This window comes from Cenococcum geophilum, assembly GCF_001692895.1.
Source record: "Cenococcum geophilum 1.58 unplaced genomic scaffold K441scaffold_62, whole genome shotgun sequence".
NCBI lineage: Eukaryota > Fungi > Ascomycota > Dothideomycetes > Gloniales > Gloniaceae > Cenococcum > Cenococcum geophilum.
In genome coordinates, this window is record NW_027137620.1 from 309,792 (window position 1) to 337,279 (window position 27,488).

A 27,488-nucleotide genomic window follows, 5' to 3' on the forward strand; every position below is an offset into this window, starting at 1 on the left:
AGTCATTCTTATTAGTTATTGTTTCCTATATACCTAGCCTATTTACTAAGCCATTGTAGTATTTCCTATAAGCTTATATAACAATTTACGGCTTAAGTCCTTCGTTTATTAGTTCTTAAGAGTATATAGAATTAGGTAATATTAAGGTCTATAGTGTTGTATATAAGATTTTCATACTTTTTAAGAGTATTATATTTTAAAGTATATATTGAGATTATAGAGTGTTAGACGTAAAGCGTAGTTAGCTTTAGAGAACGGGTCTATTTGTTATAATAAAGGCCTTTGTTAATTCGTTAATATTATAGTACTTGGATAAATCATTTGCGCAAGAAAAATCTAATAGGTGTTTCAATTTGTCAATCTTATCCGCAAGTAGGCCACACTAAACAAGAGGATCTTGGAGGTTAAAAGCAGGCTATAATGTTAAACAAAAGTCCTCACATTTATCGAAACGCATGCATTAAGGCTTTCCTTATTAACGTATTGGCTCCTCCGCTATGGTATTGCACAAGAGACCAAGGTACTCTACTCGCCACTCGGCTTTATACATAACGTCAATTCAACGCGCCACGCCATATCCATCAATCCTCCTCGTCATTCACTTCCTGCTCTTTCAAGCTTCCTAAAACTTTGGCTTCATACGATTCCATGACCTCATCCGCCATAACTTCATCATCTCGTTCATCTATCGTCCTTGGTTGCAACGGCAAGTCGTGAGTACCCACGAAGGCTTCGAGATGAGTTTCATAGGCAACACGACGTGCGATTACTCTAATACTCGACCCCCGAACCCAATTCCCAGGAGAAGCCCACATTTTCCCACTTGCATATCGTGCCAAGTCACTCCTCCAACCGGTGCATTCAAATCTTCGGCGGCGAAACAGGCTCATTAGGAAGGTGAGGTAGAGGTACCGGAGTCTAGGCCGGTTGTCATTCTTAAACTCTAATCGGAGTCCATCAAGCTTAGCCCATGGAATGCCCAAGCCACTATCCCTAGATTTAATAATAGTCCGATCAAAGACCACAACCTTAAGATCGCGTGCGCTCGGGTTCATTTCATCGGCAGGAACTATGGCGATGCGTGCTTTGTCCATAGCCTGTTCGAGAGAAGAATGCATTAGGAGACCATTTCCCGGATGCATAAGGTGACCTGTTGGACTCATATCGTCGTCAGGAAAGAGGTAATTGCAATTGGTTTCTCCGATAGCAAATGGCACGATATGTGCCGCTGTTATAGACTGGCTCCTAAAGTATTGGTGGGAGATAGGACACCAGTAACAATAGTCATCCGGTACGCTGACTGTTGCATTATCAGGATCTGGAGCGTTGTAAAATTTGATCAGCGCTTGTCTAAACTGGGACTGATGACCGTCGCGCTTGTTCTGCGGTTTGTGGTATTCCGGATAGCTAGTCGGAGCTGCTGGAGTAATACTATATGTGCGGATGATGTTATCCATTAGTTGATCCACGGCCACATCCACATCGTTTTGCTCTTGAATGAAATGACGAGAATCCCAGAGTTTGCCCCTAAGAACGCCCTCTTGACGCTTTAGTCCTATTAGTTCTAAGCGCATATGCCGGATTTGCCCCTCGAGAAGGTCTCGACTCTGGGCGAATTCAGGGTACTTTAACGCACCGCTCTTCCGGGCGTCTAGTAGATGTTGCAGCTCGAGGTTTCGGTATCCCAGGTGGGACTCAGTGAGGCGTATTCGGGCACTAATACGGCTCTGGATCTTCTCCATGTACAACTTGTCGAGTGCATCGGGGCTTATTTTACTCTGCTTCTGTTTGACGTAACGGTCGCAAATAGACTCAACTGAAGAGTCCGAAATGTCTCGTTTTCTTTTCTTGTCCTCTTCTAAAAAATCCTGATGGGTCTTCTCAAGGGATGCGATGCGCTGGCGGATTGCCGGCTTTATTGGATCTTGTACATTCATGGGATCGTATGTAGAAGCTGCTCTGCTAAGATTGAGGGACTTTCGGTGCTTACCCACAGCGAGTTGAGCAATCCCGCCGATTGGAGGGGTTGATGGAGCCATGATAGAGATTGTTGAAGGTGTGGGCGCTTGTAAGGAAAAGAGTGACTCGAAAGTGCTGCGAAAATTCGATTAAGCGGTATTACTTACATAATAGTGCCTGCGCGGGCCATCGTCGGTGGTGTCGGAAAGCTCCATCTCCGATGTTTACTATGGGACGCCCATACTAATTATTGGAGAACGTGCTTTGCACGTCCATCTCCCTAACATCCACAGCGCATGGTCAAAAATAAAGTTCTTTTAATATATAAGATCCAGTTTGTATACAGATATTCTGGTATTCTATATTGCTCACTCGTATATTCCTACCGATTTCCTTAATAAACTCCTTAACGTCCTATTGCCACGCTTTACTAGCGGCTTAATTGAGCTTTAATAGCTATTAGTTTATTAACTTCTCCCGTATATCGGGCTCTAATTAAGTGGTCTTCTCCTTAATCTAGTAAAACTAATCCTTAATGGTTTCTAAAGCCTCTCTTATCTTAAGTCGCGTTTGTTAGGGAGCAAAAGGATTATTATTAATATCCTTAGTAATATGTTTCTTATTATCGCCGTAGTATATTTTAAAGCTATAGTCCTCTTATATACACTTACAACGTTTAAATTCCTCTTACTAAAGGTAGCTAAACAGTCTATCGTTACTTTAGATATGGTGGTAAGGAAGTTAATACTATTAATAAAAGTTATATATATAAGTAACCTTAGCTAGAAGCTCCTTACCATTATCGTCGTTATCGCTATTATCGCATTCCTTCGCCTCCCGTTTTACGATTTGAAGTTTTTTAATAATTAATATCTATATCGGATATAGAAGGTCTTGTGTATAACAATAGCTTATAGGAAATACTACGGTAGTTATATTAATAGGCTAAATATATAGGAAATAAATATACTATGCTAAACTAGAGAGTAAGTACCTAATTAATTAACTCTAATTAATTCTAAGATTTACTATAAAGAGTAAACTAAATCTGGTAGGGACTATAGATCTTTAAGTATAACTCCTAACTCCTAGGAAATCCCTTTAAGTTTATTTTATATATATACGTTATACCTCGTGGACTTCGCTTATAATATTATATAACTCGCCTAGTACTTATTATATAGTCCTACAAGTTTTATTACAGCCTATATTACCCCCTATAGCTCCTTAAGTTCCGTTCTAAGTAGCTATTATTACGGACCTTATAATAAAAGTATTACGGATACTTTTTAGTGAACTAGATAAGCTGTAGGACGTAGTATAGGCCACGATAGAATTAGTAGAGCTATATAATAGGTGGTAAGTAAGGTTATATTAAGAGCTCTATAAGCTCTATAAGAGCTATAAGGACTATTACGTATCTTACGTATAAGGGGGGTTTTTTAGGCATATGGTTATATACTTAAAAGACCTTAGTCCCTACTAAAGATAGTTCTCTCCTTATAGTAAATCCTAGAATATAATTAGAGTTAATCTATTAGGCACTTACTCTATAGTAAAGCTTATTATTTTATTTACCTATATACCTAGCCTATTAATAAGTCCACCGTAGTATATTTATAAAGCTTTATTATATATTTATTATTTAGTTATAGTATTATAAATAACAAGATGCTACCTAGGATAGTGTCTATAATAACGTAGGAGTATTAAGCTTTAGGTCCTAGAGGGAGATAAGTATAGCGGAAAGTAGTGACAGCTTAACCTAGCTCTGTAGTAAATTTTATAAAGATAATTAGGTAGGTTTTAAGAATAAGCTTAACGACTTTGGAGCAATAAAGATAAAGATACTATTGATTAAACTATTCTTAAGCGAAAATTAAAGCTTAAGGGGTTCCTTATATAAATAAAACTTAAGATACGATATAAAGGAACTAAGCTACCTAAACTAGCCGATTAGGTCGCGTATATAGAGTTATTCTTAACAGGTAGGGCTTTAAAATAGTGTAAATCCTACTTTATAGAGATATAAACTAATGGGTTAGCTACTAGTAATTTAAAAGTTTAGCATATAATATAGAAGGGACTTATAGATAGACTTACGTAGATATACGGAGACCTAAAATTAGCAATAATAGTAACATAAAAGTTGTATAAACTTACTTAGTAAGCGTTAGCAATAGATTATATAACGTAGTTCTAAATATTAGCAGTATAGGTTAATTGGAATAAAGGGGCGTTAATAATATAATACCGATAAGGACTAAAAGCTAAAGTCTAAACTATAACAATACCTATAGAAGATGCAAAAACTATAAAGGACTTAATTAATTAACTTTACTAGGCTAATAAGGGTAATAGAAATATAATTAAAACGATATAGACAAATAAGACGTTATAGTAAGTATTTAAGCTATATTATAGCGGACTAGAGTTAATAGACCTAAGTAATGCTAAAGAATCTAGAGAGTAAAATAAGAAACTATAGAAATCTAAAGTTTAAGAATTAAGTAATTAAAAGACTAAAGAGTAGAGGCTAAACTAGAGATCTTAGTAGTAAAAGCCGTTTAGGCGGACTCTAGAATAAGATAAGTAGATTAAAAAGGAAGCTTATATAAATTACAGTAAATAAAATCACTATACTAAAGACTTTAAAAGTAGTCAAAGTACTAATATAGTAAAGGGCACTAGTACGCTAGAGGGGTAATTAGTACTAAGAAGTACGAGGAAGTATTTAATTAAATACTTTACCCTTTATTATAATAACGTATATTAAATTTATAAGGACACTAAATACGGTATAAACTATTGGCTATAAGAACCTTAGTTAAGAGAACTCTGAGGCATATAAGAATTGGATAATAAGTAAAATTGGTGTGGACCTTATATTAGTAATAGTATAGCTACTTAGGGAGGATATAAACAAACTAGTAGTGAAAGCGTAAGAGGCGCTGGAACTAGATAAACTATAGAATAATAGGTAGCTAAGTTATATAATAAGTTATAGGGCTTATATAATTAATACAATAAGCATACTAACGTACTATATACCAACTTACTAAACGTACTAACTTACTAAATATCTTTCTTAGGAGTTAGGTTGTGCATTAAGCAACCACTCTAGTAGTTATATTTACTTTTATTAAATATTATTTACCTATATATCTAGCTTATTAATAAGTCTACTATATTACCTACTATAAGGCTTTATTATATATTTATTACCTAGTTATAGTATAATAAGTTAGACAAGATACTACCTTAAATAGCACTTATAATAACGCCAAAAGGATTAACCTTTAGGTTTTAGAAAGATATAAATATAGCGGAAAGCGACAACTTATAAATAGTTATAATAAATAGGCATAAAGTATTATGGAGTAAGTATAAGCGACAGTAATATATAGCAGGGTAAATATTATTAAGCTATATATATAAACTATATAATAAAGTTAGGACGCTATATAAGAAAAGAAGGTTAGAAATAAGAAGAAAGGGTATATATTATTAGCTTAGTACTTAGTTAATACATACATGGAGTAGAATAGAATTTAGGTAGTAGTCCTAGTAGAACTTAGTAGAATTTAGTAAAACTTAGCGGAATATAGCAAAATATAGCAGATTGCTATCAGATTACCGTAGATTACTATTAGATTACTATCTTATAGTTAGTCTTTAGTTACTAAGTTAGTAGAAATAGGTAGATATATATAAGGTGTTACAGGAGTATCCTATAATAGTATCCCGTCTTTAAACTTAACCTTCTATAAGATAGGGTTATAGTAATTTTAAGTAAAGTTTATAAAAGTCTTCTATAGCTTATATAAGTCCTATAGAGTTAATAGATTTCTATAAGGGCTTAGTAAAGCCTCTCTATTTTATAAGGTCTATATATTAGCGTTTCCGCTTATTATACTTAATATTATTAATTCTTTTAATAAAGTGCTTATTTTTACTATCCACTTTAACTAGTAGGGGAGGGTCATATATTTATATAGGTAGGGCATTTAATATAGGGGTAGTAAGGTAGACGACTAACGTATAGAATATAGGGTAGATTTTAACCGTATTAGAAAGCTTTAGTTAGTAGGCGTAAGAGAAAGTAACCTTCTTAACCTTATAAAGACTAGCGTTTTTTAACTAAGTTTCTTAGCAGGTTATTTTATATTTAGGTTCCTTATATTTAGCTAAACAAAGTTACTAATTTAATAGGCTAGTACTAGGGTTTAGTTTTTATTTACTATAGCTTTATAGATAGATTAGGCCTATATTATCTTAGTAGTAAGAAACTGTTATAGTTTCTCTATCTTTTCTATAAATTAATTTACTTTTATAACTTATAAGGCCTAATAAGCGGGGTAAGGAATATTACTAAAGAGTTTAAAACCTATTTATAGGTACTAGCTATAGTTAGCTAGGAATAGGGAGAGCTTTATAGTTTCTAAAACGGAATTATTTATAGTAAACTTAGTAAATATAAGCTAAGCTTGGACCCCTAGAACTCGGTTAACCCCTAAACTTAGTTACCTTACCAAATTAATCACTACTACTTTAGAAGCCAACTACACCTAACTAAATTTAATTGATTATTTGCCCTTACGTGCTATTTAGTATATCGACCTTCGCCTTTCCATCTATCACCTTTTAAGGCTTTGATTTTAGCTCTTTTACCCTTATTTTAGCCTTTATTCCCTACTACCTCCTCTTTTACTTACTTACTTAAATTTAAATTTATAAATTATATATCTAAATCTATTGCTACCTACTTATAAATTTTTAAGCCTTTAAGGTCCTTAAGCTGTGATTATAGGTAGTATATTTTAGTGACCTTATATATAGCCTTTATAGTAAGTTGCTAAAGTTATTAACTTACTTTTTATAAAAGTAGATAAATCTTTTAATTAAGTATATACTTAGTGCAGAGACTTTAAATAATATAATATATATTATATGGCTTTTTTAAGGTATCTATAATATTAAACTAATTGCTATTTGCTTATTTAAAACCTATAGCCTTTATTAAAGCCTTATTTTTAAACTATATAAATATAAAGCCCTTTTATAGATTTTACAAATAAATATTAAAGGTATATTATTTAAGTTTAATTATTTGTGCTTTCAGACTTTCTTTCTAGGCCTTATATTATTATTTAAAAATATAATGTTTCTAAATTAAGCCTATATTATTAAAAAAATACTTTAAAATATAGTCCTAATACTTTAATTTTATAGAAGAAAAGTATAATAGATTTAAGGGTTACTATATTAAATAAAGTAGTAGAAAAACAAGTTATATATTATATCATTTATTTTTTAATAAAAACTTAATTATATTAATAATAATAATAATAATTCATTGCTTAACGTCCGATTTAGATCCCTATTAGGCCCACGCGGACTACTCCTTATTTACATATGGGGAGAAAACTCTATTTAAGAAAAATGAGAAAACCCCGTGATCTATCTCCCCGCCTTTTAGGACTCGCCTACTTAGCGCCTATAAGTCGCCTATGGTGCTCTACTACCTTACTGTTTAACCTTTTTAGGAACCACTGCTGCCGTAACAAGCCTATAAACGCGCTAGTATTATAAACTATTACTCTACTACTATAGAGTTACTAGGGGGCACCTGCTGCTCGCCCCCTTACCTTTTATTACTATTTCTCTTGCAACCCAGAACTGATTTAGCACATTTTAACTAATAAGCCACTAGGTAACCGCCTTAAGGCCTTTTTATATTAAGAGCAGTGTATTATAGTTCTCTATATTAGCTACTAAGAGTATTATTTCTTAATTAGTGCGTAGGGGGTATAGCAGTATTACGTGTTTTGGTGTCTGTTTTAGCTAGCTATATTTACATCTCGGGCTACCTACTAGGATACCTACCTAGTAAAGCCAATCTTTTAGTCCTATTATTCCTGTTCTTAAGAGTGTTACTATTATGTTTTCTGCCTTTATTAGGCCTTCTCGGAGCTCTTAGGTATTTACCCCCTATAGCGTTAACTATGCTATGGCTTAGGTTTGTCTTATCTAAGTTAGCCTTTATACCTTCGACTCCTATTTACCTCTCCAGCGTTGGTCCAACCAGTATTGTATTACGGTAGATAGTTTCCTGGCATTCTTACATGTTCTACTTTAGCTCCTTTCTTTATCTTACTGTTATCTTTGCTAACCTCTTACGCGTTTCCCTTTCTCCTCTATATAGGCCTGGGCCCTAAAGCGGCACTATTCTTCTTTTACTTTCTTTACCTATTTCTCTAATATCTCTTTCCTACTTTAGAGTTGTTGGTTTGTTCTCCTACGGGGCACCCTAGGGTCCCTCTATAGTTTACTTAGGCGTGTCTTAATATACTTTATAACATTAGAGTTATGTTTATTTTGCGTCCTTTATATTACAGCAGCTTTAATATATAACTATAAGGGGGGAATATTAGATTCCTTCTTAAGTAGTGCTGTGGCCGTTTGCTTATACCCGCCTGTAATACTCTAAAGGTAGGCTGTCTGGACCTTTTAAAGTAGTTTAAGGAGTAATTTAGGGGGGCCCTTTTTAGTTTCTTTAATGGCCCAAATACTGGATCTATATATTATGGTTGGCCGGATAACTGCTGTATATAGTAGGCGTGACCTCTAGAAGTATGGACCCTATGTGGAGTTGATAATCCTAGATAAAGCAATAAACTGTGCTTGGCCTTTACGGGCTACTTATGCCGCATATGCGCTCTACCGGAGCTTGCTATCTACCTATACTTCTAATACCCTTAGGCCCTGAACTGGTTAACCCCTAAAGCCTTAGATGCGAATTATATATTAGAGATCTACAGATTAGTTGCGTTTTCTTGTGAAATAGATTAGTTGGTATTTCTTTAATAAGAATTAGACTTTATAACGTTTTGCCTATTCTATATAAGTGTTATAGGCTTTCTCTAGTGTTCTGCAATTCTTTACGGCTGTTGGCCCATATATAATTAGGTTTGTGTCGTTAATAAAGCCTATCCCCTGGGTCGCCCCTTTCTTAAAGGAGTTAAGTAGGTTGCTTATAAAGAAAAGGAAGAGTATAGGTGAGAGGGGTGATTTTTATGGTATTCCTATTATAACTGCGATAGGGGGGCTCTGGTATCCGCTGAAGACCAGTAATATTTCTTTCTGGCCTGTAAACCCTTGGATAAATTATATAATCTATTTTAGGAAGCCCTTTGCCCTAAGGATATGCAGGAGACGCTCGTAGGGTATATTGTCGTAGGCACCACTGATGTTTAGGCTAAGCATTAATACTATAAAGTCCTTTCGCATCGCCCATGCAGATTTAATGGTGGCAGCGAGTAGCGTAAGTGCTGATAGTGTTAAGCGGTTCTTTCTTGCCCCTATTTGGCTTTGTGGTAGTAGGGCGTGTTCCTCTGCCGTGTCTGCCATGTGTTCCGCTATTACCCTTTCTAAGATCTTGCTAAGGGTGTTTTCTAAGGCAATAGGGCGGTAGCTTCCTGGGATTGAGTAATCTACTTTGCCTTCTTTTCGTAGGACAACCGTCGTCATAGATCTTCCGAGTCGCGGGTAGTAGCCTATAGCAAAGCATGCTCTGGCTACATCTGCAAGCCAAGGTGCTATAAGTGGCCCACAGGTTTTTAGGGCCTCATTTGGACAGGTAGTTATATATTAGCTATAATATAGTAGAGTTCGACATGCCTGCTTATCCAGGCCTCTACCCCAGTTTTCAGTGGCTTATTCCCACCTTTGGGCGTCACCACCTCTACGGTTAAGGCCGGGCCAAAACCTCTCCCGCCTGAGTAACTCCTGTTTGCTCCTTAAGCATATCTCACCGGCGTGCCGCCCTAGAGGCGAACGGTTCCGTCTGTTGATATACCGACACGCGCATCCGTTCTCTCGAGCTACGTAGCAGTCTCTCCGGCCAGGTGTAATCCTGCCTGCCTACCAGGTGCACTAAGGGTCAGAGCCCAGCTAAGGGGTGAGGTCCTTAGAGCCAGCAGTGGCTGCTACGTACTACGCCCCGCAGGAGGCTAGTAGTAGTGTAGGGGCGCAACACCCTATACTACTGCCAGTTCCCGTTTCGCGTTGCCTGTAAGAGTCTCCTCATGACAGGCCGACCGTGTCTTGCAGGAGGGGGCCATAGACTAGGTCCCGTGCCAGGCGACCTACTCCCCCTCTCCTACTAACCAAGCTTGTGTCCCCCCTTCCTATAAGCTGGCCTGTGTCTCTAACTGTCGAGACCTCGTCCGACTGGCCTGTGTTTCCCCTACAGCCTCCCCCATATGTGTGTATTAGGTTGCGTGCACCACGCCTATTGAGACCCTCCTGTGAGTCGCCTTATACATATGCGTCAGGTTGCGTGCACCACGCCTATTAAGACCCTCCTGTGAGTCACCTGGTCGAACGCCATGGGGCCGTCGAAGCTGGCCTGTGTTTCCGCTGCCTAGAGCTTTGCCCGTGTTTCCACCTCGTTGAGCCGTCTGGTCGCCGTCGCGTCGCCGTCGCGTCGCNGTCGCGTCGCCGTCGCGTCGCCGTCGCGTCGCCGTCGCGTCGCNGTCGCGTCGCNGTCGCGTCGCTGTCGCGTCGCTGTCGTCCAGGTCGCGCGCACCACGCCTATTAAGACCCTCTTCTGAGTCACCTGAGTGTACCGGATACCAGATAGGCCCTCGTAGAGGGGCCTTAACGAGTTCTCTAGGCAGGGCCTTAACAAGTTCTTCGCGGTGGCCTTGGGGCCTTAACAAGTTTCGTACGAGGTATCTGCGACGCGTTAACCTTAACAAGTTCTTATAAAAAGAGGTTCCCTACGCCCTCGCCGCGTCCCTTTGCGATCTCAGAGCTAGTGCAAGCCCAAGGGTGTCCTGTTGTACGACTAGGACGCGTCCACGTCGACTGACTAGATGATAAGGCCAGTTTCGGGCCTGGCTACGAGCCAGGTAGTCGTACATCGGGTGGTTTTCGTATCCCAGTATCCCTTGATAGGCCTCCCTAGGTGGTAGGGCAAGAGCCTCATGCGGAGGCAGTGAGGCTCCTGGTGTTGTTGAGGGCGATGCCTTGTACGGTGGTACGCGTCGCAAGCCAGGTAGTTATATATTAGCTAGTAGTGCTAGTAATACAGTAGAGTTCGACATGCCTGCTTATCCAGGCCTCTACCCCAGTTTTCCAGTGGCTTCGTCACATCTATTGGACACCTCACACACCTTCTACGGTTGAGGCCCGGCCAAAAACCTCTCCCGCCTGGGTAACTCCTGTTTGCTCCTTAAGCACATCTCACCGGCGTGCCGTCCTAGCGAACGGTTCCGTCTGTTGGTGTACCGACACGCGCATCCGTTCTCTCGAGCCACGTAGTAGTCTCTCCGGCCAGGACGTGATCCTGCCTGCCTACCAGGTGCACTAGGGGTCAGAGCCCAGTCAAGGGGTGAGGTCCCTAGAGCCAGCAGTGGCTACTACGCACTACGCCCCGCGGGAGGCTAGTAGTAATATAGGGGCGCAACACCCTATATACTGCCAGTTCCCGTTTCGCGTTGCCTGTAGGAGTCTCCTCATGACAGGCCGACCGTGTCTTGCAGAACGGGCTATAGACTAGATCCCGTGCCAGGCGATCTACTCTACCCTATTCTACTAACCAAGCTTGTGTCCCCCCTTTTTATAAGCTGGCCTGTGTCTCTAACTGTTGAGTCCTCGTCCGACTGGCCTGTGTTTCCTCCAAAGCCTCCCCCATATGTATATGCATCAGGTTGCGTGCACCACGCCTATTAAGACCCTCCTGTGAGTCGCCTTTGACGCCATGGGGCCGTCGAAGCTGGCCTGTGTTTCCGCTGCCTAGAGCTTTGCCCGTGTTTCCACCTCGTTGAGCCGTCTGGTTGCCGTCGCGTCGCCGTCGCGTCGCAGTCGCGTCGCAGTCGTCATCCAGGTCGCGCGCACCACGCCTATTAAGACCCTCTTCTGAGTCTCCTGAATGTACCAGATAGGCCCTCGTAGAGGGGCCTTAACGAGTTCTCTAGGCAGGGCCTTAACAAGTTCTTCGCGGTGGCCTTGGGGCCTTAACAAGTTTCGTACGAAGTATCTGCGACGCGTTAACCTTAACAAGTTCTTATAAAAAGAGGTTCCCTACGCCCTCGCCGTATCCTCTCGGTCTCAGAGCTAGTGCAAGCCCAAGGGTGTCCTGTCGTACGCCTAGGACGCGTCCGCATCCGCTGGCTTGATAAGACCAGTTTCGGCCCTAGCTACGAGCTAGGTAGTCGTACGTCGGGTGGTTTTCGTATCCCAGTTTCCCTTGATAGGCCTCCCTAGGTGGTAGAACGGGAGCCTCAAGCGGAGGCAGTGAGGCTCCTGGTGTTGTCGAGGGCGATGCTTTGTACGATGCTTCGTACGCGTCGCGAGCTCAACACCACAGCGCGTCGCATGCGCTGCGACGGCTCTCTACCATCGCCTCTGCACTTAGCCATCAAAAGGAACGATTTCCTGATGATGTTTCCACCCGCGGCGACGTGGACGCGTGCAGTAGGGCTTCGCGGGCAACTTAATTATATAGTGGCTTATATAACCATTAAAGAATAATGGTTAAGCTTTATTACTAAATAATTTAGTTTTATATAAGAAAATAATAATAAATTGTTTAATTATTAATTATTTAATTATTTAACCATTTTCTAAGGTTATATATACTTAATAAACCATTTATCCTATAGAATTACACTAATTAAAGGTGCTTTTATTTAAAGACTATAAGGAAATTAATTACTTATTATAGGTATACAGTTAGAAGAGTTAGTAAATACGTTATTTAATTAGGGTCTATTCCTAGGAGGAGACTACTACCTAGTTATAAGGCACGAGACAACGTTTCTAGTAACGCAGTGCTTTAAATGCTAAGGCTTTAACTATATAGCTAAGAGCTATAGGAGAGAGGCTAGATGCGGACTCTGCGCTAGGTAATATAACACTAGTGAATGTATAGGAGATTTACCTAAAAAGTGTATTAACTATAAAGCAGACTATAAGGTATAGAATGGGGCGTATAGTGTTAAGCGGACATAGTAGGAAAAGGCTATAGCAATTAGGGCCTATACGTTAATATACTACGTAGGTACCTATAAGGCACCTATAAGCGGATAGCAATTACAATTATAGTACGAGATTACTATTAAGGAGGCCTTGTAATAAGCTAAGAAAAGGAAGCTAACGGAGATAGTTATACGGGAGAGCTCTATATAGGTAGAGGAAGCCCCCTAAAAGGTTGGCCACTATAGACTTTTAATTATTTTAGAAAGGAAATAAGTTAGAGGACCCTTTAATTAATACTTTAAATAGCACTATATAGTAGTATATACGCCCTAATTTAAATCTTAGTAACCTAGGAGCCCCTACTAAATATAAAGTTTAATATAGAGGTGGAAGTAAAAGCCTAAATCTGGAGAGAGGCATTTAGAGGCTCTAAAACTGCGTTATAAGGAAGTAAATAGATACTAAAGGGCACAGACTTAGCTAACTTAGAGGCTAGTATAGATCTCTTATATTAGGATATTGGAAAACATTTATAATTATATAGTATAATACTAATAATAGTAGGAACGGCGTACTGCTTTACTTTTTATAAGAGGTAGAGTAGGCGGACCCCTAGCTAGATATATTAGCTATTTAGGAGCTATAGCGGAGGGATTAAGGAAAGATAACATACACTATAAAATCCTACTATTTAGTGTATACGGGAGTGGGTAATATAAGGGTCTGCTTTTATATAAATAAGGCTATTAATATAAATAAGTAGGTGTAATGGCTTGTATAAGTGCTTCTAAACCAAAGCTTATAGAATGCTATCTTATAAAAATACTAAGCTAAAGAAAAGAAAAAGGGGTTACTAGGACTAATGTAAACAATTATATAGGGTGAGCCGCTAAGGTGCTAGCTTTAGGCGGGCTAATTATAAGTCGGTAGAATATGGCAGAATTTGGCAGGTAATGTGCAATAGCGCTATTATATTACCCCCTTCTTTAAACGAAAGCCTGCCCTTAGGCTTAGTTAGAAATAGGGTAGTACTAGGCTTATAAACGTAGGATTATAAAATATAAGATAAGGAGATAAAGGGGATTTAAGTACGTCTAAACTAAGTATAAAAGGCAATTGTAGGCTAAGTGGAAGCACTAGGCTAGAAAGAGTAGCCGCTAAAAGTTTTAGCACAAATCTAACTAATTAGACAACTTTAACCGGCGGTCGAAGTTCTTAGATATCTGAATTTTTTTTAGTACTGGTAGAAAACGGTAGAATACGGTAGAATTTAGTAGATAGCTGTATTAGGGCTTTGGGGCGTTTTTGTCCCTATATTCTTCCAGTAACTTATTATCTTTATTATATTAGCATTCCATCTATTTGTTTAGGTACTTTAGGGGTCTAGGCGTATTAGGGTATTAGTTATAAAACTCTTTAAGCTTTTAGGGGCAGCCTATAAAGTTCTATATAGGGTACCAGGTTAGGTTAGGATTATAGCCCTTCTATTTAATACGGTATTTTAGCATTCCCTATACTATCTTATAGGCTAGTATTTTGTTAACCTCCTATTTATTATCACTATTTACTTAAACTAGTAGGGGAGGCTTGTTCTTTTGTCTAGGTAATAGGTTATTTATAGCTTTTTATAACTTATCTAGTAAGAAAATAGAGTAAACCCTAATTAAATCTGGGAGCTTTATCTTATATAAGTTACCTATTTTCTTAAGAACCTTATATAGTCTTACTATTTAGTAGTTTAGCTTATAGCTAGGTCGTTTAGTCTTCTAATTTCTTATTATAACTTAGACTATATCGCTAGGGGCAAAGTTAGGCTCTTAACGGTATTTGTTTGCCTACTGTTCTATTAACCTCTAAGCTTTTTCTAGGTTCTTATAGGCTACCATCTAGGCTTCCTTTAATCGTTTAGCGTACTATTAGGCCTTAATATAGAATAGCTTCTCTTATATAGTTTGGAGTTCTTCTAGCCTTTTCTAGTTAAAGCTTATATAGGGTAAGTATTCTATTTCTAGCTAAATTAGGGCAAACCCTATAGAGTTATAGGGTAGGGTTGCTTGCGCGTAGTTTATTAAGGGTAATAATTTAGACCAGTTATTCTGGAAATAGTTAATAAAGGGCCTAAGCCTCTAGTCTAGGTACTAATTTATAATCTCCGTCTAACCATCTATTTAGAGGTAATAAGCCGTAGAAAGCTTTAGCTTAATGCCTAAGATTTAGGTAAACTTATTCTAGAAGGCCGATATAAACTATGGCCTATAATTAGATATAATAGTATTTAGTAGTCCGTAGATTTAGTAGATATAATAGATATATAGCTAGGCTACCTCTTTAGTATTATTGTTTTTGTAATAGGGAATTAAGAATAGGCGTTTACTAAAGCGGTTAACTATAACCATAACTATATTATATTTGTTACGGTCCCTAGGTAGTTTATAAAAGTCTATAAAAATATACTACTAAGGGCGCTCTAGTATTAGGAGTGGCTTAAGTAGTTCTAGGGTTTTATCCTATAGGATTATAGCTCTTTAGCAGTCTTTGCAGTTCCGTATATATTAATTAATATCCACAACTATTCTTAGCTAGTAGTAGCGGTAGTTAATAATTTTATAGGTTTTGTTTTTACTAGGGTATACTATAGAGACTTAGCAATAAGCTTTGCAGATTAGTTTAGTCCATAGATTGTTAACGTTAGGGACTATAAGCCGCTTCTAGTATAGGACCAATCCTTCCTCTATTTTAAAATTAGGGTCTTTTTTTACGGCTTATTCGCGAAGAGCCCTTAAGGCATTAGCCGTACGGTTTATAGTTAGGAGGTAGTTAATTAGCCCTATTAGCTTATCTAAGGACTCCTCTATTAGTGCTAGCTTATTTTACTAGAAGTCTAGCTCCTTAAGNATCCGTAGGTNAAGCTNTTCTAAATANAGNANNGCNCNCGTNNNATATTAGGTCTTTAGCTTATCCTAAGGTCCTATATCTTATTCTCTTTAGGTTAGGATATTAGCCTTAGAGTTTTACTTACTAGAACGATATATAATTATAAAAAAGAATTAGGAGAGTATTTTAGCTTACTAGGCTTATTATTTAGTAAGCTGCTTTATAGTTATAAAGTACTCTAGGGCTTTATAATCTATATATATTTTAATCTAGGAGTTTATACCTTTAAGCTCTATACGCTATTAGGAGAGTAATTAAATAATAGCTAGTATTTCTTTATTGTGTACTTTATAGTTATACTTAGCTAGGTTTATTATTTTTAAAAAGAAAGTAATAGGGTACTATTTGCCGTCTAGATATAACTGTAATAGGATTCCCGCTATAACCCTATTAGAGGCATCCATTTCTAGCATTAATTTAGGGTCTAGGTTATAGTAATAAAGAATTAGGGAAGAAATAAGCCGATCTTTTATCTCTTTATAGGCTTTTATATAGCTATTATTAAAGATAAAAAGCGTATCCTTCCTTATCAGTTATATAAGAGGTTTTACTATAACTCTATAGTCGCGGATAAACTGGTAGTAGAAGTTATAAAAACTAAGGAAGGATTAGATTCCTTTTACTATATAAGGGGGTTTTTAGTTATAAATTGCCTCTACCTTCTTAGGGTTAACCTTAATTCCTTCTATAGTTACGATAAACCTAAGGTATTTTATACGTTTTACCCTAAACTTATATTTCTTAACATTAACTTATAAGCCCGCGTTTTATAGTCTTTCTAAAACATTTTTAATATAAACTTAATACTTAAGTTCATTGTCTAAGTATATAAGAATATTGTCTAGGTATACTGTATAGAACTTATTAAGGTAATTAAAAAGAACGTTATTTATATACCTTTAGTATATAGCCGGTCCGTTTATTAGTCTAAAAGGGAGAACTTTATATTTATAGAAACTATAATAGGTACGGAATATTATTAAATCTTTAGATATAGGGTCTATCCTAATTTAGTAGAAAGCTTAGCGAATATTAAGTTTAGTAAAGATTTTTGCCTAGCTTAAACGTATAAGGGTCTTGTTAATTAAAGGAATAGGGTACTAGTCCTTTTAAGTAATAGCGTTTAGCTTTTAATAGTTAATATAAAAACAAAGGCCCCTATTAGGCTTTTTTATAAACAGAATAGGGGAAGTAAAAGGGGCTTAACTTGGCTTAATAAACCCTTTATCTAGGTTAATAATTAAGTACTGCTTTATTACTTTTAGCTTATCCGTTAATTATTAGTATAGGGGGCTATAGCCTAGCGAGTTATTAGCTTTTAATTAAATCTTATAATTATATATCTGGTAAGGGGGTAACTTATTTAAGGCTGCTTTTAAAAATGTATCCTTATACTCTGTATAAATAGTAAAAAAAAGGCATTCGACTAGTTCCTCGTTAGTTTCCTTAGCTAGCTTTTCCTCCCTATTATTAATAATTCGGTTAATCTTATATAGGCTTATTATAAAGACCTTATTATCCTTTTAGTATATATTAAAGTGGAACGCTATAGCGCTAATTATGGTAATGTCTACTATAGGGGGGTTATATAATAATGGGAGCGTATATAGCCTTAGGGGCTTCTAGGGTACTAGTGTTATTATTACTCCTTTTAGCTCCTATCGTATCTTTCGGAGGTTATCCCTTATATTCTGTTAATATATTCTTTTTTATACCGGTTAGATCTCCGTAATTTAAACACCATCTATATTACTATCTATCTTGCTTCTATATATAGAGTCTTCTTTAAATATAGCGCTTCGAGAGAGTATCTTTATTAGTATAGAGTTCTTTCCAGCTTTACGGCGGGCGTCTTCTTAGGTAAAGGCTAGGTTATAGGCCCAGACATCCTACTAGTAGGTAGGGTTAGCCTTTACGGCTAGTGTTTTATAATTAGTTTAGATTTTCCTAATAAATAAGGGTAGTTTTGGTCTATCCTCCGGCCAAATAAATTGTCTTTATTATATATTTAGCCAAATATTAAAATAGGATATCTATTTTTGGCTAAGGATTATATTATAGGACCCTAGGTCTAAAATGCAGAAAGGGATACTATATTAGCGTCGTCCGTTAAGAGCGATATATAACTTTAAGATATGGGTAACCGGCTAACCGGCTTAGCCATTATAGCCTTTTACTTAGACAGGCTTCTCTAATTAGGTGGCTTCTATATTTAGAAATTTAGCAACATTATTTATATAGGTAGTATTTATAAAGGCGAAGCTATTTGCTTTAGTATTAATAAGGGTAGTTATATTTACTCTATATCTATTTTAAGATACTATATATAAAACGGTAAAATGCTTTCCACCTATTAACTAATTAAGATTAATCTCTTTAAGATTAATAGGGTACCCTAGGGAGGAGTTTTTCCCAACTCGTTGGACGTTTCTCCTTCCTCTATTTCTTTAATATCGCCTATATCCTTTAGCTCTGGGCAAGATAAGGCAAAGTAACCTTCCTTATTATAGTTATAGTAAGTAGCTAAGGCAGGGTTAATCGGGGTATTGCGATAAGTATTAGTTAGGGGTATAGTACATAGCTAGTCAGGCGAGGCCCGCTGATACATAGATATGACCGCTTTTAGTATATAAGCGGTTATAGCTTATCTTTCTACTTTAGCTCCTATAGGTGTAGCTAATAAGTTTTAATTATTCTAGGGTTGCTTCTGCCAATTAGGGCGGGCGTTAATTCGCTTTAGTTTTAAATTTAGTAATAGGTAATAAGTTATAAGTTTGTTATACGGTAGAAGGTTATCTAAAGGTTATAGCAATCTTCTCTTATAGCCGAATTATTAGCTTATTATATAGGTCTAATTAGTAGTTCTTAAGGGGAACCTAGCCTTCTTCTATAAGGTATAGGAATTAAGTCTAGAATTTAGTAAAGTGTTACAATACTGCAATGAAGTAGACTAAATAACTACGTTGTAGTATAAAGATGGGAAGAAGGTGGAAAGGGGGTATTGTATATAAATAGTAGGGCCGGCCGCTAAGTCGCTAGTAGTGGGCTAGCTAATAGTAGGAAATAGTACGAGATAGTATAAAACAGTATGCGTTAGGTTAGTGCCGTAACAGTACTCCTCTCCCCTAGATGGTTTAGTCCCTAAACTAAATAGATAACTTAAAAATAGGCAGTATACGGGGTTGCCTATTTTTTACCGCGAAGATATTAGTTCCGCTTACCGCCCTTAACTAAGCTAATAGCAATTTTCTATACCGGGCATGGAAAATCCTAATTAGTTAGTTTAGTAAGTAAGGTTGGCAGAACTCTATACCGCCACCTAAATTGGTCTATATGGCGTTTCTTAGCGAGAATTTGGCTAATTAGATAACTTTAACCGCTAGTTAAAGTTTTATAACATCTTAACCACCATAAATTTTAATACGGTGGTCGGCTGCGACCTTAGCGTAACTTTTCCTTATCTTATACCTAGTCTAGGGGTCCTAGCTTTTTAGGGTATTGCTTATAAAAACGCTATATAGCTTATTTGCAAACCTTTAGGTCTTCCTCTAGCTGCTAGGTTATATCCTTATAATATTTCTATTTAATCTTATAAGTTAGGCCCTAGGGGTCTTCGTTGTGTATATTAAGGATTTTCTTAAACTCCTATTTGTCTTCTATATTGCCGTCGTTATCTCTTTCTACCACTTGTCCTTGTATATTACGGCGCTCTATAGTATTAATATTTACTTAGCTAGGGATCTCTTTAGCAGCCTAAAGGCGGACCTTAAATATATAAAAGGATTTGTTTACTCGGATATGGTCCAGAAGGTTTACTATAATTACCCTTTAGTATACTGCGAGTATGGGGTATAGGCTGTCCCATTTATCGTCCTATTTCTTCTTAGGTCTATTTATCTTTATATTTTCTAAGCTAACTATAACTATATTACCTTTATAGAATAACGCGCTCTTATCCCTATAGGTATTAGCATTGTCTTTATAGCGTTGCTATGAAATCTAGGCTAGGGCCTTAAGCTGTATTAATATCCGCTTAAAGCGGTTGGCTATAGAGTTTACGCAAAAGAACTCCTTCTTTGCTTATACTAATAGTGTTAGTAGGTAGGGGCCAGCAGGCTTGATTTTAAGGCGAGGGTTAAAGCTATAGTTTGTAAAAAACGGGGAGATACCTATACTCTTATTAACTTGGTTATTTATAGCAAACTTAGTAAGTGGTAGATAGTTAACCTAGTTGTCCTATATAAAGCTAATAAAAGCACAGAAGTATTTATTTATAGCAGTATTAATAATTTCGGTTTGGCCGTCTATTTCTAAGTATTAGGCTAAGCTTAATCGCAAGGTTGTCTTAAGGCGTTTACTTAGTTATTACTAGAAGTTGCTAATAAATTATATACTGTAATTAGAGATAATCGTGCTTAGTGCACCATAGAGCTTATATATGTTGTTAATAAAGCTATTAACTAGCTCCTTTATTAAGAGTCCTATTACTAGAATAAGGTGTCGCGTTTTAGTTAGGCGGTCTATAATAATAAGGATATGTTTATATACCTTACCGTAGCGTTAGTATACTAGCAGCGTTATAATATAGTTGATTAAAATATCGGTCTATAGGCGAGTGGGTAATTTTAGTAGCTTTAGGAAACTGGGTGGGGTAGAATAGGGGGTCTTAGTGCGAAAGTATAGGGCATAGTCTTTAACGAAGGTAGCCGTAAACTAGGAGATTCCTAGCTACTAGTATATTTAGTTTAAGAGGTTAAGAGTTTTAACCCGGCTGGGGTAATTAGTGGGGCTACTGCTATAAGAGTAATAGGTAACTTCTAGGTAGAGGTCTAGGGCGTTAGGGATAAAAAGACGTTAGCGGAAGTAGATCTATCCGTTAATAATACTATATTCTAACTTATTGCAATAAAGTAATTTCCTAATCTTCTTTAGCTAATGGTAAGCTTTTTAATTACGTAGGGCTGCTACTATATCTCTTGCGAGTTTATTCTCCTAGTATTTTAGCCAGATTAACTTATCTAGTAACCTTTTAGCTATTTTAGGGTCTAGAGCGGCTATAAACTCCGCGTTGTTAGAGTTATAGGACTTGTATAGTAATTCTTCTAAGATTATAGGGTTAACTTTCTAGGGCGGTATAACGACTTAGGCTCAGTGGCGGAGGCGTTTATTATTAGTATCCTTAGGTTTTATTCCTAGTAGCCAGCTTAGGGTATTAGGGAGCGTAGCTTTATTACTAGGTCTGTATATAATTATAAAGTTAAACTATAAAAGGAACTCTACCCACTAGACTTGGCGCTAGTTTAGCTACTTAGTAGTTATAAATATCTATAGGTTTTTATAGTCGGTAATAATTTTAAACGGCTCCTTAGTCCCTTATAGCTTAGGACGCTATTCCTCTAAAGCCTTAATAATAGCTAAGAGTTCTTTATTATAGATCTTATAGTTATACTTTAGCGCAAAGTACTTTATAGAGAAGAATGCGACCGGTCTTAATTTTCCGTTATTGTTATACTGGGAAAGGACTTCGCTAGAAGCCTAATTTAATACATCTGTCTCTACCACTGTTTTCTTTATATAGTTATAGTATGCTAGTACTAGTGCTAAAGTAAAGGCTCCCTTAAGGGCCTTAAACGATTTAGCTTATTTTGGTCCCTATAGCCATCTAATATCCTTCTTTAAGAGTTTTGTTATAGGTGTAGCAATAGCAGAGTAGCCTTAGATAAATCGTTAGTAGAAGTTCGCGAAGCTAAGAAATTGTTATAGTTCTTTAATTAATGTTGGGTTTTTCTATTCCTATAAGGCCTGTACCTTCTTAGGGTCCATAGTTATACTATTAGTTAAGATAATTAAGCCGAGGTATTTTATTTTAGTAGAGTAGAACTTAGACTTATTAATATTAATCTAAAGTCCAGTATTACCAAGTCTTTGGATAATTTCATTTACATACTTAGTGTGCTCGGCGTATATTTTAGAAAAGATAAGAATATTATTAAGGTAGGCAGTGCAGTAGTTGTTAAGGGCGTTGTATAAAATATAGTTAATATAGTTTTAAAATATAGCGGGTGCGTTATAAAGGCTAAATAGTATAACTAGTATCTTATAGAGTCCGAACCGGGTAATAAATGCTATAAGCTACTTATAGCCCTTTATAATCCGGATCCGGTTAAATATAGTAATTATATTAAGTTTAGTAAAGTACTTAGCACTATAAAGTGCGTTAAGTGTCTCGCGAATTAGTAGTAGTGGGTATTAATTTTTAATAGTGACTATATTTAGGCCTTGGTAGTTATAGTAGATTTATATATTACCCTGGGCTTAGTAGTAAAGAGGAGTAGTGTAATAGCTAGTGAGGTTAATTCGCGGATAAAACCCTTATCTAGCATCTTATTAATCCACTTTTTTATACACCTAAGTTTAGTAGGTAAGAGTGGTTTATTTTTATAGTATGGGGCCTAGTTTCTAGGGGTAATCTTAATTTTATAGTCCTATGGTTGGTAAAGGGGCAGCTTATCTATATTTTTAGGGAAGAAGTGCTTAATATATTTACTAAACTCCTTTAGTAGGCGTTGTAGAATATCTTCGTAGGTTAATCCTGGTTTACTTTTTAGGAATTTTTTAACATTAGTGTCGACTATCTTCCGATGTAAAAGCTTGGGTTTAGTTTTTAGATTTATCTTAAGGAAGTTATAGAAATAGGGGGGGAGCACTTTACGGGCTTCCTTTATTATATAGTTGCCTTTTACTAGCTAGCGGAAAGACCTTTTTAATAGGTTTGGTACTTCTATTAGGCCTATAGGTAGCTCTTTAAGTAGCTGTCGGTGCTTATCTTATTTAACTAGTTTTACTAGCTCCGCTATATAGATCCTTATTACCTTTATATCTTTTTATTTATAGAACTGGGTAAAATTAATAGCATAAGTGCATTTAATATTGTCTAGGTTAGGGCGTATTTGGTTCTCTAGTGCTACGGCTAGGCTAGTACAGCTTAGTTAGCCTAGGGGGGCGGAAACAAGGTGGTGGCCCTATATAGTACGCGCGGGAGACAGGTGTAAGGTTAGGCGTTATAGTAGCGCGGTTTCTATTATCTGGGTCTTAGTAGTTCTATAGCTAGTCCTTACTATAACGCGAGCTATAGTGTGCGTATATAGTATATAGCTTAGTTCTAGGTATTAGGCTAGGCGGCTAGGGTTTAAATAGTGCCTAGGTTAGGGTTGGATTCTTAGTAGTAGCGGCGCGAAGCGGACCTTCTTCCTTGGTCTTGGTGGGGCTGGCTAGCCCATCGTTTTAGTCTTAAGTGCTAGGGTAGTCCAGTCTTCTACTATCTTATTTCTTTACAGCTATATAGGCTCCCCTTTATTAGGAACGTCTTTTACTATTAGGGCTTTATATATAGTCCTAGGCACTAGGCTTAGTAGTGTTGAGTATCTATATAAGGCGTCCTTGCTAATGTCGGTTATCCTCTATAGGAGGTAGTGCTTAAAGTAGTAGTCTAAGTTAAAGCGGATCTTAAGTTTCCTAAAGCTGGGATGGGGCTTATACTTCTAAAGCTAGGGTATACTTAGGATAATTAGGGTAGTGGGCGAGAGTTTAGTAATAAAAAAGAGTATAGCTTTAGTATAGAGGCCGATTAATATTTGGGCGGTAAAGTAGTTTGTAATAAGCGAAGTTGGGATGCTATTTACAAGGCGTAGTAGCTTAAGTGCCAGTAGCTTCTTAGTTATAACGTTATATTTTCTTATAATAGACTCTGCGTTAGTAAATACCATTATAGTATTACCGGAGTCTACTAGGCTTACTATATTAATATAAACTTAGGGGTATAGGTTACGTAATAAGGAGAGTTAGGTTTAAATAAGGATTAATTTCTTATTACTATTTGCTGATTTAAGATTAAGTAGTAGTTTACTAATAGAAAGGACTAATTAATCTAGTAATAGGGACCTAATTTTCTCGTCTTCCTCCTTATATGGTTTAGATCCTTAAATATAACTTAGTTTAAGGGTTTACCTTTTAACGACTAGGGTATAAGGCTGTCTTAGCGGGGCGGTCTAGTGTCCGTCTGGCTGGTGGTATTAGTTTTAGTTTTGGTTAGGGTATAGGAAGATAATACCTTGCTAATAACGTAGCCGTGTTTATATTCGCTAGCGCGAAGTCGCTAATACTAGGCGTTATTAACGGGTTGGGCTCCTATATAGGGCATAGTTTAAAATAACTAAGCCGTAGGGTTAAAGGGGGGGGGGTTGTCCGCCGCGGCTATAATAGGCTCTACAGTTGCCGCGTTTATAATAGACTCCACGGTTACCACGTCCGCGGTTATTAGTTCGCGTTATTTAACAAGGTGGCATTAGGACTAGGTTTACTATTTTAGCGGGGTTATAGGCATCTTTTTAGTAGCTAGGTAGGCTATAGGCAAGGTATAGTCTATTATTAATGCGGCGCTTACGCTCTATATCTAAGATTCTATTAAGGTTTATAAGTTCTCTAGTTACTACTAGGGTTGGGGTTAATATAGGGGTAGGGGCTTGGGCAGGTAGGCGGTGGTTGGCGTTTTTCTTAAGGTTAGCTTAATATATATAGTTTACGAGGTTTTTAGCGAATATATCTATCTGCTTACTCTAACCTATATAGTTGCTGTTATTAATTTTATAGGCAAGTCTAAGTACTAGCTCTTCTATCTTTGGAGAGATAAACTTTTAGAGTAGGTCTACCTTCTATTTGTCTGTCTTCTTAGCGTAAACTATTAGCTTATTAAGCTCTCCCTTCTAGGACTAGTAATTATACTTGCCCTAGGGGAAATAGTTAAGCTTATTCTTTATAACTTGGGTTATATTAAGGACCTTATAGTAGGTAGTAAGGTCTTTAAGTATATTTTCCTTAGTAGGCCATTTTCACGCAGATGTATTGTTTGGGTTCTTATATATAAGCTCTAAGCCCTGCTTAATAAACTTATAGGCCTTATCCTTTAGTATATCTAAGATATAAAGGATCTGGGACTAAACTATATTAAAGTAGTCCCAGTCCCGGTTAAAGACTCCCTTAATCTTAATATGCTAGGTTTTAAAATTAGCTTATCGTTCTAGTAGGGTGCCTTTTCCGCTAAATATTAGCGGGTCTTTAGATCTCCGTTTTTTCTACTAGGTTACTACTATTATTATAGGGGTTAATTGTTTTAAAATGGTAATAGTCTTTACCTAGGAGTTAATAGTTCCTATCTGGGAAGCGATAAGGGCACTAAGGTTTTCGTTAGCTTTTTTATTAGCGGTGTTTATATTATATATGCACTATAGTCCTACTTTAATATTACTAAGGAACTCGTTAGTATAGTTAATAAGGGTAAGGTAAGCTTTGTTAGGCTTAAAGGTCTTAGGGTACAATGGGGAGCGGCGGATTGTCTATATAATATTAGGGTATATCTCTATAAAGAGGTCTGTGAAAATGTCATAGGGGTTCTAGGTTTCGGCTATTTTGGCGTTATTAGTGTCGCCCATCTAAGTACTAGGTAAAAACTAAGGATCGTTCTAGGACTGTGCTGGGGACGTGTCGGTTTTAGCAGGGGCGCGTATAGGTTGCGATTGCTCTAGGGTGGAGGTCAATTAGCTAGGGTACGGGGAATTAGTAATTGCGATGGGGGGTAAATTAAAGATACTATAAACTGTCACAGTGCTGCAATAAAGTAGACTGAATAACTACGTTATAGTATAAAGAGGGGAAGAAGGTGGAAAGGGGGTATTGTATACAAATAGTAGGGCCGGCCGCTAAGTCGCTAGTAGTAGGCTAGCTAATAGTAGGAAATAGTATAAGACAGTATAAAACAGTATGCGTTAGGTCAGTGCTGTGACATAAAGGGTTAGTTCGGTTTTATTATTAGGCGATTATAATTATACCAGGCGTCCTATACTTTGTTTAGGTTAATATAAATAGCTACTAGGTACCATATTATCTTATTAATAGATATAAATTGGATAGGGGAATTGTGTCCTTAAATTTGGCTTAAAGGTGCCGTTGGGCGTCCCTAATAGTTCGACTAAAAAGGTAGAGCATTTTGGCTTCCTTAGAAAGGAAATAGTTATAGTTAACGCAGAGCTTTCCTTATACTTAAATCCTCTAATTCTTAAAGGTAGGGTCTATTCTATTAGGTAGTAGTTAGGGGTTAGGGAGCTTAACAAACTTTAATTACTTTATTATTATATCTATACTCCCTAGTATATTATATTTAGTAGAGTAAGTATATTAGCTAGGGCTTTAAGAAGGGGAAGCTAGGCTATTTTATAGGGCTGTAAGGCTTTCTAGGATCTCTTATAGGATCTTTTATATATTTTTTACCTTAAGACAATTGGCTTTCTAGCTAGCTACGAGGGCGCGAATCTGCTTGCGTATGTCTATAATATTATTATTATCTTTAATTTCTAATCCCAATTGGATCTTAGGTTTCTCTTAGGTAGAGGCAACTCTCTTAAATAAGCTTACTTTAGGTGCCATTATTAGCTTCCTAGGGTTTATCAGTATTATATGCTTTAGTTTTAATTCTAGGGGTATAGGTCTAGTTCTATCTAGCTTATAAGGTGGGATATTATCTAGGCCTTCCTAGGTAATATAAAGTTGTTTTAGTGTCTAAGTATAGCATATTAACGCGTTATTATAGACAAAGTTTTCTTTTTAGGATAGGATATTATTAAGGCCTTCCTAGGTAATATAGGGAGAGCTTAGTATAATATAATAGCTTATATAAGTGCTTCTAAACCAAAGCTTGTAGAATACTATCTTATAAAGATACTAAGCTAAAGAGAAGGAAAAGGGGTCGCTAGGACCGATGTAAATAATTATATAGGGTGAGCCGCTAAGGCGCTAGCTTTGGGCGGGCTAATCGCAAGTCGGCAGAATATGGTAGAATTTAGTAGGTAACGTGCGATAGCGCTGTTATAGTAGGCGCCTATGCACTACTTAGTGGATATATATATAATTAAGCTAAAGGGCTATAAGAGGACTATCTGGATTTATTGACCTAAGGTATAAGTGGTCTATATATTTGGGTTTAGGGGTTTTAGATTTTAAACTCCCACTAAGCTAGCTTCTAATTAATTAGAAAGCCAGCTTTTTATTAGTTAGAAAAAAAAACGCGAGTGGTATCTACCTATAGAATACACGTAACGAATACCAAAATATTTAAGATCTTACTATTAATAGATTAATATTACGGACGCTTTAAGTACAATATTATAACTACTTGGGGAAGAGTTGGAAGAAGCTAGTTAGTTAATATAGGTACGGTCTAGGATGGAGCCGATAGAGCTATATAATGAGGAATAATAACTAAGGTTATATAACATAATCTATATAATCTGTAGAATCTGTATAATCCGTAATAGAGTAGACAAAGCACACGTATATTACGTATAAGAAGGGTTTTATAGGAGTATAGTTGTGTATTTAAGGACCCTTAGTCCCTACCTAGATAGTTCCTTCCTTATAGTAATTCTTAGAATATAATTGGAGTTAATCTATTAGGCAACTACTCTACTAGTTATTATTGTTACGTTATTGACTTTAATTTACGCCACCTATACACCTAGCCTAATAACGAGCCCACCGTAGTTTTTGCTATAAGGTTC

At 36.9% G+C, this 27,488-nt stretch overlaps 4 protein-coding genes across 4 annotated transcripts; 3 read left to right on the forward strand and 1 right to left on the reverse strand.

Annotated features, from left to right (window-relative positions):
- Positions 1-343: 343 nt before the first annotated feature.
- K441DRAFT_668351 (uncharacterized protein) lies at positions 344-2,061 on the reverse strand. The gene has a single exon (XM_067649986.1). The coding sequence runs from the start codon at positions 2,037-2,039 to the stop codon at positions 582-584; it is 1,458 nt and encodes a 485-aa protein (XP_067498384.1). The 5' UTR covers positions 2,040-2,061; the 3' UTR covers positions 344-581.
- A 7,874-nt stretch (positions 2,062-9,935) lies between these two features.
- On the forward strand, positions 9,936-10,924 carry K441DRAFT_668353 (uncharacterized protein). Its single transcript, XM_067649987.1, is given in 3 exon segments — positions 9,936-10,283; positions 10,287-10,327; positions 10,391-10,924. The coding sequence occupies 2 exon segments, from the start codon at positions 10,287-10,289 to the stop codon at positions 10,572-10,574; spliced, it is 225 nt and encodes a 74-aa protein (XP_067498385.1). The 5' UTR covers positions 9,936-10,283; the 3' UTR covers positions 10,575-10,924.
- Positions 10,925-11,372: 448 nt separating this feature from the next.
- K441DRAFT_668356 (uncharacterized protein) lies at positions 11,373-12,225 on the forward strand. The gene is made up of 2 exons (XM_067649988.1): positions 11,373-11,706; positions 11,767-12,225. Exons 1-2 carry the CDS (start codon positions 11,660-11,662, stop codon positions 11,885-11,887), a joined length of 168 nt encoding a protein of 55 aa, XP_067498386.1. The 5' UTR covers positions 11,373-11,659; the 3' UTR covers positions 11,888-12,225.
- A 58-nt stretch (positions 12,226-12,283) lies between these two features.
- Positions 12,284-12,463, forward strand: K441DRAFT_668357 (uncharacterized protein; the record flags this gene model as incomplete). The annotated part of the gene is made up of 1 exon (XM_067649989.1): positions 12,284-12,463. A coding segment is annotated over exon 1 (163 nt), but the record flags the coding sequence as incomplete, so codon positions are not given.
- Between the last annotated feature and the right edge of the window lie 15,025 nt (positions 12,464-27,488).

Coding starts and splice junctions, on each gene's coding strand:
- K441DRAFT_668351 (XM_067649986.1), bottom strand. CDS start 2,039: ATGGCTCCATCAACCCCTCCAATCGGCGGGATTGCTCAACTCGCTGTG.
- K441DRAFT_668356 (XM_067649988.1), top strand. CDS start 11,660: ATGTATATGCATCAGGTTGCGTGCACCACGCCTATTAAGACCCTCCT. Junction 11,707..11,766: donor ACGCCTATTAAGACCCTCCT/GTGAGTCGCCTT, acceptor CGCTGCCTAGAG/CTTTGCCCGTGTTTCCACCT.